Consider the following 9,305-nt stretch of genomic DNA (forward strand, 5'->3'; position numbering starts at 1 on the left):
CTAGTTTTTTTGGGGGGAAATAAAGGGGAAAAAATTTACTTTCCCCCCAGGCGCGGGGCTGGGGCGGGGGAAGCCCGAGCTTCCCCTGACCCTAGCAGCCAGAACAGGCAACTCTCCGCAAGCCGCGGGAGCCCAGCGCCAGGCTCCCGCGCCTTGCGGAGAGCCGCGCAAAGTCTGGGCGCACTGAGCTTAGTGCGCCCAGCCTTTGGCATGCAGGCAACTCTCCGCAAGCGGGCTTCCGCGGCTTGCGGAGATCTGCGCAAAGCCTGGAGAGTGAGAGGGGTGCGCACCGACCCCTCTTGCTCTCCAGGCTTCAGCGAAAGCCTGCATTCGCCCCATAGGACGCACACACATTTCCCCTTCATTTTTGGAGGGGGAAAAGTGCGTCCTATGGGGCGAAAAATACGGTACATGTAACAGTGTAAATATTTTTTAAATTATGTATATTGCATACAGACAAACTACACTGGGTGGAGGCAGAAATGCCTTCCTCTTTTTAAAACTTGCAACTTGCAGGGATTGTGTGTAAAGCCAAAATCACGTATAGTCAGAACAATCCTGGAACAGACCTTGTGTGAACATCCCTACCTCTCTGATAGCCCCACAAGAGCCTCCCGAAGCTTTTAAGCTCTCCGCCTTCTGTGCATTTAATTTGTGCAATTGCAGCCGCCTGCCACATACAGCTACAATAGCGCAAGTTAAATGTGCGCAAGTTGCATGCTGACTGTACTAGCAAATAATCTGTTACACAAGTCATTCCTAGCAAGTCTTGCTCACACCAATAGATCCAAAACCAATCAATGTAAGCCATCTCCACAGTTTTCTTGAAACATTAAGCCCATGCCATATTCACAAGGATAAGCAATATGCATATAATTATATGCTTAAGTCACTGGCCTGATTCAGATAACATTTTCCCCCCAGTTACAGGAGGTGGCAACAGGCCTCAATATCACATATGCCTTCTTCCACTGTCGCTGAGATGGATCTGATAATAAATTTACCCTTAAAGATCTGTCAACCTGGGCCAATTCTAGGTAAAAAGATGGGTTTGAGAATTGTTATCTCTGTTTTATATAATTATAAAATGAAATAATAAAAAAGCTTTACAAAAAAGGGGGGGTTGAGAACAATCTGGTTTCAGATCAAACAAGCACAGTGCCGGATCATATCTTACTTTCCATGTGGAAGACAGCATGCACACAATCCCAAAACCCACTCACACTCCCTGCAATGGGCGTGAAAACACCATCCAAACAAAGCCACTAAGTATAATTTATTTTGTATCTTTGCTCGCATTTTCAGCATGTCTTCTGAAAACATAGCATATTTGGTTCCACCTGCTGGCTTTAATCGCCCTCTCAATGACAGTTTTTTCTTTAAAAAAACCTGAAGTTCTTAGTAGCTTTACATTCACATTCAATAGCAAAATATTTACAACCAATGGCAATCTGAAGTAAACATTTTTCAATGCTAAATATATCCCACTGTTAGGATAAAATAAACTTTTCACCAGAGGATTAAGGTATGTTTTATCTGTCTCCATTCATGTGTCGGTGAAGAGCAAGACGTATCTAGAAAAGCAGTGTGTTAAGGCAGAGGTTTTCAACCTTTTTGAGTCCATGGTTCCCTTGACCAACTACATTTTTTTCTGCGGCACCCCTGTGGAGCCCAGGAGCTCAGTTATGTCACCCCTTGCCTGCAGAGCTGGCAGCTTCTCACCCTTTTTCAAACACCCTCCCTTGTGGAGTGTTCCTTCAGCCTCTCCTCTCCCCTCTCCTTGGGAGTCCTCCACACTCCCTGGTCTCTGAGCTGCCCCCCCCCCCGCCCCAAAGAGAGGTGCCTCCCTGAGGCACCCTTTGCCTGTGACACTCATAGCCAGGGCTGCTGCAATAAAAGCTGTGCAAGCCTTTGGGAGGCAGAGACACAAGAGAGCATCAGAGGAGGGAGGAAAGGAAGGAGGGACATAGGCCAGTGTTGCCCACGGCACCCCTGCCCATCATTCAAGGCACCCCAGGGTGCCACGGCACGCTGGTTGAAAACCACTGTGTTAAGGAATTCTGGCTCCCAGCAAAACAAGGTCCTCTTAAAGGGTTTTGAGCACTGCCATAATGTAGGTTTTTAGTTATAAGATAGGTTGTCTAAGTTTCCATAAATGCTCTTGGACCACATGGGCATGGAAAAGACAGCTAATCACCCCTTCCTAACTTTGCACTTACTGTCGAGATATCGCGTGCAACTTCACGGGGCTTGTCACAATAAGCCTGTGGGCTCTTCTGAAGGTAAATTCTCCAGAATTTCCACAAAACATCATCCTGATAAGAACAAAAAAAGTTATTCACCCACGTTTATGTATGTTTATGTGCATGCAAAACATGTGGGCTCACTTTGCTGCTAACCAAGCCCCCACATTAACCCCCCTAGAGCTGCACCTTCCCACCCCATGCAACTAATAAGCTCCCTTTTCAGCTTCCCAATCTCATTTCACTCTTCTATTCTGCAGCCCTATTTTGCTGCCCCTTTTTCATGCCTATGTCCACGCTTACTCCTCCCCTGCTTTTTTTACAATCCTCCCGTTGCACACAGACCACCTCTATGGTAACCTCCTGCACCTTCCTCCCCCCCCCCCATTGCAACTCCTAAGCAGCCTTTTCACCCTCCACACTATTATGATAACGCTACTCCTTTCTATTTTGCTGCCCCCTTTGTACACCTGCTTTCATCCTAACCCTCCTTCCCGTGGCTCCTTTTGCAAACCCCATTTGCACCTTCATCACTTTTTTCTCCCTCCTCCTTCCTTTTCTCAGCTCCCACCCCTACTTCCATGCCTCCTCCTTCTGGGAAACAAGTGCATTTTCATTAAGCAGCACATAGATTATGTGCAATGGTTCTAAGCTGCATAACTGTCCATTGAATTTCATAATTCACTGCCAGGCATTCCCTGGAATGGCTGCAATCACACTTAAGTCACAGTTTACAATGGTGAGCCACAATGAATCTTGGGCCTGCACACACACCCTGTCCCTTTCTGGAACAGCTATAAGGAGATCGATAACTTCTATTTCCGCTTTAGCTTTAACCACAGTTTAGCATGCTGCTGGTGCTGCCTGAACCCTCAGCTATGGCTAATCTAAACTGTAGTTTGTTGACCACTGCACCAAGTAGGCTAAATGTACCTTGAACTGTGAAGAAACTCCTAAAGCCTGCAGTGCGTCGGCTTGCTTCGAGAGAATGAATTGAAAGCCTTCACAAATATACCATTCCCAGCTGCTTTCTAAAAGAAAAATGAGTGTCATGACTAATAGCTTGTTAATAGCCAAAATTATACCAATAAGGCATTTTAGGCTATGATCCTAAACACACTTACGAGGGAGTAAGATTTGATCATTGAACTTTTGATGTACAATCATACCTCGGGTTAAAGTTGCTTCAGGTTGAGTGTTTTCGGGTTGTGCTCTGTGGTGACCTGGAAGGTTTCAGAGCTCACGCATGCGCAGACGCTCAAAGTAACGTCACGCGCATGTGCAGAAGCAATGAATCGTGACACGCGCACGCACAGACGCGGGTTGCGTTCTGCTCAGGATGCGAATGGGGCTCCGGAACAGATCCCATTCGCATCCAGAGGTACCATTGTACTATTAATAGTCTGTCCCCATCTACAGTCTAGCTGTAATATTTTGTGCCAGCTGTGTGTCAGCATTTTACTGATCAAATATCGTACACTAGAAAGTGTTAACAGTCGACTTAAAAGTGATATTTGTGCTGTAATCTATCTGGAAGCAATGTTGGGGGAACATATTTATATCCAAAAACTATGGAGAAGTCATAGCTGACTAGCATATTTTGCCAGACAGTAGTGTTAAGTGTTAAGTTAGTGCCTGGCGTGCTCTGGTCCATGGGGTCACGAAGGGTTGGACACAACTAAACGACTAAACAACAACAACAAAGTGTTAAGAAACTGAGATATGAAAGCTAGGAGCTAAATGGCACCTTAAACCTAGGTTATGGATACAACAATAGAATGTCTAGGCACTTTTTTTATAACAAGAATACAAAGCTGAAAATGAACGAACTGCAGCTAAAATATTATGTTCATTTTTCACATGGTCTAGTCCTTCCCCTGCCAACACCCCTAATATTCTTAAGAGGGTCTCTTCTCCAGTCTTCAGAGAGTAGCTGGAAGTGGGGAAGCAGAAAAAGGTCCACTCTGCAGTTTTAATCTGAAATCTCAGGTGCAGTACTGTGCCCAGAGCTCAGAAATTGCTCCCGCTAATGAAATTCCCTGTCGTGCAATGCGCCTAGAACAATGGGAGTTTTGAATACTGCCAGACAGCATTTTTTATGCTTATACATTCATGAAGATAATAGGCCAAAGGTTGGGGAATATAAATGTTTCCTGTTTTTTTACAGCACATTTTCTTTTTTTGGCCAACATACCAAGTTTTTTCTTCTTTTTTAAGCCTCTAGAGATGGACTGTGCCCTGGCGTTTGTAGTAGCATCACCAGTTATAACTTCTCTAGTCCTCTGCAAGACAGTTTTGAAAACATATAAGGTTAACAACAAACCACAAAAAAATCCAGAAGCCTTCTTGTCCTTTTAAACATGTATCGCAATGGAACAACAGAGATCATTTTGGGTGAGCAGGCTTCTATTTGCAAAGCTACCATGGATGTAGACTTACAAGAATCCACAACACTATCACAATGTTCTTCTGGATTCCTGGACTACATGGATAAATTTTTGGATGACAGCATGCATCCACTTCCAGAGCCACTATGTGATTAGTTGCAGATAATAAAAAATGAACCAAGGCCACAATATTTAATACAGGTCCCACACTAGGTGAATATATTTAATTTTTAATGAAGGTTTACACTTAAAAACTGAAGGGAATTTGGGAGTGTAAAAAAAAAGTGAGACTGAGAATTGCTTACTTACTTCTATAACATTGTGGCATGATCTGCAGTAAAATTTTCCTTCTTCAGTAAGTCCCCAATTGATGTCAGAACACTGTACACAAGGTTCATTGTAGTCTCTCTATTTAAAAAAAAAAAAGGAAAAAATTGAATGTAAATAGCAGCAGTCTGTTCTTTCCAAGAGGTACACAGTCCTTTCATGGCCATAACATTTATTTCAATATACCACAGTAAAGTATCTTATCCATCGAAGAAGAATAACAGATTGCATCTTCTTAAATATTATTTACAACCCAACCCTATGTATGTTTACTTGCTCCACTATGTTCATTAGAGTCTAAGCAAATGTGTAGAAGACGGTACACAGTAACCCAGGTTGCAATCCTATGCACATTTAAAACTCAGTGAATGCAGTGGGCCCTACTTCCATGTAAGTGTGACTTGGTTTGCGCTGTTGAGACATCTGATTTAACTTCAACAAATAGGACTTCATGAGCTAAACACTTCTGTTGCACGACCTACCCCTTTACTCAATATAAAAAAGGTAAAGGACCCTGGGATGGTTAAGTCCAGTCAAAGGCGACTATGAGGTTGCGGCGCTCATCTCGCTTTTCAGGCCATGGGAGCCAGCGTTTGTCCACAGACAGCTTTCCAGGTTGTGTGGCCAGTGTGACTAAACCGCTTCTGGCACGACGGAAACCAGAGCGCATGGAAATGCCGTTTACCTTCCCGCCGCAACGGTACCTATTTATCTACTCGCACTGGTGTGCTCTCGAACTGCTAGGTTGGCAGAAGCTCAATAAAAGAGTGTATAGAACAATAGCACTACGCTGGGAACCTTAACACCTGAATAAATACAGTATTTCATCCTTCGAAGAAATGGCTGTGTATCTCCCCCAACCAGGGCCGGATTTAGGTTTGATGAGGCCCTAAGCTACTGAAGGTAATGGGGCCCTTTATATGTCCAGCTGTCCTTGGTCAACAACAAACTGTCGCTGTTTTTTGTGTTGAATGTATGCTATATGGTAATTTATGGGCACCCTATATATTGAATTGAGCAAACCAGTGATATTTTAGGGAGCAGGCAAGCAGGCGGGGCCCATTACTTACATCATAGGAGCCTACACAACACAAAACACTGTTGCTGTATGTAGGTTTTATTTTTATTTTTTTATCTTATATTTTGGAAATGTACAGCCAGGTGGTTTTGTCTTTTTAATTTTTTTCGGGGCCCCCAAGAGAGTGGGGCCCTAAGCTATAGCTTGTTTAGCTTAAAGGTAAATCCGGCACTGCCCCCAACCCACATCCTCCAGACCCTCTTTTGGTTTTGGTTTTTTTAACAGCTGCACGGAAGGCGTCGTTCAACAGAGGAAGCTTTCCCCAGTCTGGTGCAGGAGGAGATGGCATCTTAACCTGTTGAACTGTGCAGCCTGCTGGAAAAGAAATGGGAACCCTAAACCACTCCCACTTGACCCAAAGGGCTTATGACTAAGCTCGCCCCGAACAGGCTGTGTCCTGTCTGCATCCCTCGTGATACTCAAGCCCAGGGCTTCCTGCCTGCCCCACATCCCAACCCTCTGTCCTTCTCAGGGGCAGCTGCAGGGACCCTTCCCCTTCCTCTTTGCGCCCCAACCTCACCGCGTCCTCTTCCTCCATGGCGCGCGGAGCGATCACCGCCACTGCGCCGTAGTAGCAACCATCCTGCCGCCGCCGAGCTCACCGAAACAGCAGCCGGCCGGGAAACGAAGCCTCCGTCCTTTTCGTTCCGGGGATGCCGCTTGCGCACATTTCCCCCTCTAGCAAGGGGAAAGCAAAGCAAAAAAGCAGCAGCAGCAAAGAGGCTCGAAATGCACGGCGACGGGGTTTCTGTTTCCCCTCCTCCCACCACCCCTTCTCTTTTTTGCTAAAAGGAAATCCCTGAGCGAAAAGCAGACAGGGTTTTTTTGTGTGTGTGTGTTTTGCTTTGCGCGTGGACTCAGTCCCTGAATCTGCTTCCTCCATGCGGCTGTAATGAGTGAAGGGAGCTGCAGCCTCTGAGCGCGTGCAGACTGCCTTTCCTCTGCAGCCCGTGCCTGATTCTAGCCTCGCTTACCCAGACCTTACTCTTTTAAATTAAGTGCGTAAACAACACAGGTTTGCACGATGCCGACTGAGAAGGACTCAGAAAGGCTTTCTGGAGAAGAATCCCTGCACCACCAGCTAGTTATGAAAAAGGACCACGGTTTCCACAGCAGACTCTAACTTGTAGGCTTTAGCTTATATTTCTGGGTGGTAGGAAATTTAACACAGGGACAACAGTTCCCCGTGCGGAGGCGACGGCATCTGGTCCGCGTTAGACTTGGCAAGTTTTCTCGAGGGTGCCACTTTGTGCTTTTAGATGGAGAAATAGATGGAGAATGAAGACCCCCTCGGACCAAAGAATTCACTGGCGGCGATTGGTGTTAAAATCTTTTCCGAAGAGAAGTATACTACAATTTGTTGTTTGTAGTCTACAAACAACACAAAAGCTTTATAAGACTGTATGTAAATCCCATATCCACTTAACTTCTCTGTCTTGGATTTCACTGTCAGCGTTTGAAGAGTGGGTTTTTCACATTCACAATAGTGAACAGAAACAAATTTTTAAGCCATTCATTTACTAATACTAAACAAAGTAATATCGTTTTATAGTAAATGCGTTAGTTTATAGTGAAGGTACTTTAATTGCATCCCTGGGGTAATTCTAAAAATAATAAACTATCAAAGTAGTATCAAAGCATTAATCTAGCCTTTGTCAGGCATGGTGACTTAAAACACAAGTTTCTAATTCTTATTTCAAAAAACATCAGCAGGCGTAAACCCACTACCGGTGTGTTAACCTTTTAAAAAATACTACAAAGCTTGTATTTTTTAAAATACGATACTTGAGCACTGAACAATACAATAATAAAGCAACTATGTGTACAATTGTTCTTTCATAATCAAGGTTTTTAATATTTACAATATATGAAGAGAAAAACAAAACACTGGTCAAAAGATTGGCTGTTCATAGTGTTCTTTTTTTAAAAAATTGTTGCAATAACATGACATTATATTACAAAGTATACATGTGGCATTATCCAATGAACTACTGCTTAAATACATATGTTAATTAATTTAAATGTATGAACTTTTTTTTTTAAAAAAAAAGGCTAGAATTAAGACTGAACAAAACAATAGCAGTTTGCACGGAAGAGTTTTCAGAGGATGCTGTACCTTACAAGAACAAAGGTGTTTTTCACACTATACATATGGGGAAGAAAAAGAATTAAACTTTTCCCTGAAGATGCCAAATAAATCCATAATTTTTTGGGAGCTATGGCAGAATGTTTGGGCAAATCAGTAGAGAGGGAACCAGGCAGAGGGCCTTCTCGGTAGTGGCGCCCACCCTGTGGAATGCCCTTCCATCAGATGTCAAAGCGATAAACAACTACCTGACATTCAGAAGACATCTGAAGGCAGCCCTGTTCAGGGAAGTTTTTAATATGTGAGATTTTAGTGTATTTTTCATCTTTGTTGGAAGCCGCCCAGAGTGGCTGGGGAAACCCAGCCAGATGGGCGGGGTACAAATAATAAATTATTATTATTATTATTATTATTATTATTATTATTATGTGGTGTAGTGGTTAAGAGCGGTAGTCTCGTAATCTGGGGAACCAGGTTCGCGTCTCCGCTCCTCCACATGCAGCTGCTGGGTGACCTTGGGCTAGTCACACTTCTCTGAAGTCTCTCAGCCCCACTCACCTCACAGAGTGTTTGTTGTGGGGGAGGAAGGGAAAGGAGAATGTTAGCTGCTTTGAGACTCCTTAAAGGGAGTGAAAGGCGGGATATCAAATCCAAACTCCTCTTCTTCTTCTAGTCCCCACATTCATGTTTTTGACTCAGATGTGAGCCAGCAGGAATACTAGAGAGTTCTTGCAAGAGATTTATCATCTCTTCTGACAGACTTCCATATACTTAGCCATGCAGAATGTACTGTCCATGCTAGACTCACTCTCATTACTGTCATTAGCACAAACAGCGACAGCTCAAGAGTACTTTGTTTTGCTGCCATAGGTGGAGCAAAGTGATTAACCGTCCCACACAAACTAAGCATGTGACCCACACCCTCCTTTCCTGTGGCATTGCGATGGATTCTGGGCTGCACTTGGGAGTCCATGTTGAAAGCAAACCAAAATGTACTCATTTTGAGTTCATGGCGCACGCCTCCATTGTCTCCTGAGAACTCAATGAGTTCATATACTAATTTGAGCATGATGGGTGTTATGTTGCCACTGGTCTGCCTGTATGCTTCAGTCACCAGATCAGAGGACCGACAAAGGTTGAAGTGCATCTGATGATCCCTTAAACAAAACCCATTCACAGTGCTC

General features: G+C 44.1%; 1 protein-coding gene across 2 annotated transcripts in view; it reads right to left on the reverse strand.

The window, feature by feature from the left end:
- Positions 1-6,699, reverse strand: part of TAF1B (TATA-box binding protein associated factor, RNA polymerase I subunit B) — a 39,343-nt gene extending 32,644 nt beyond the window's left edge. For both annotated transcript variants that reach the window (XM_079969888.1, XM_079969889.1), the window contains exons 1-5: positions 6,556-6,699; positions 4,940-5,038; positions 4,438-4,525; positions 3,177-3,274; positions 2,220-2,315 (exon numbers count right to left, since the gene is read on the reverse strand). In XM_079969888.1, the coding sequence (XP_079826014.1) occupies positions 2,220-2,315; positions 3,177-3,274; positions 4,438-4,525; positions 4,940-5,038; positions 6,556-6,573 (399 nt within the window). In that variant the 5' untranslated portion in view covers positions 6,574-6,699. The remainder of the gene's footprint in view (positions 1-2,219; positions 2,316-3,176; positions 3,275-4,437; positions 4,526-4,939; positions 5,039-6,555) is intronic.
- Positions 6,700-9,305: the final 2,606 nt, after the last annotated feature.

This window comes from Podarcis cretensis, assembly GCF_951804945.1.
Source record: "Podarcis cretensis genome assembly, chromosome: 3".
NCBI lineage: Eukaryota > Metazoa > Chordata > Lepidosauria > Squamata > Lacertidae > Podarcis > Podarcis cretensis.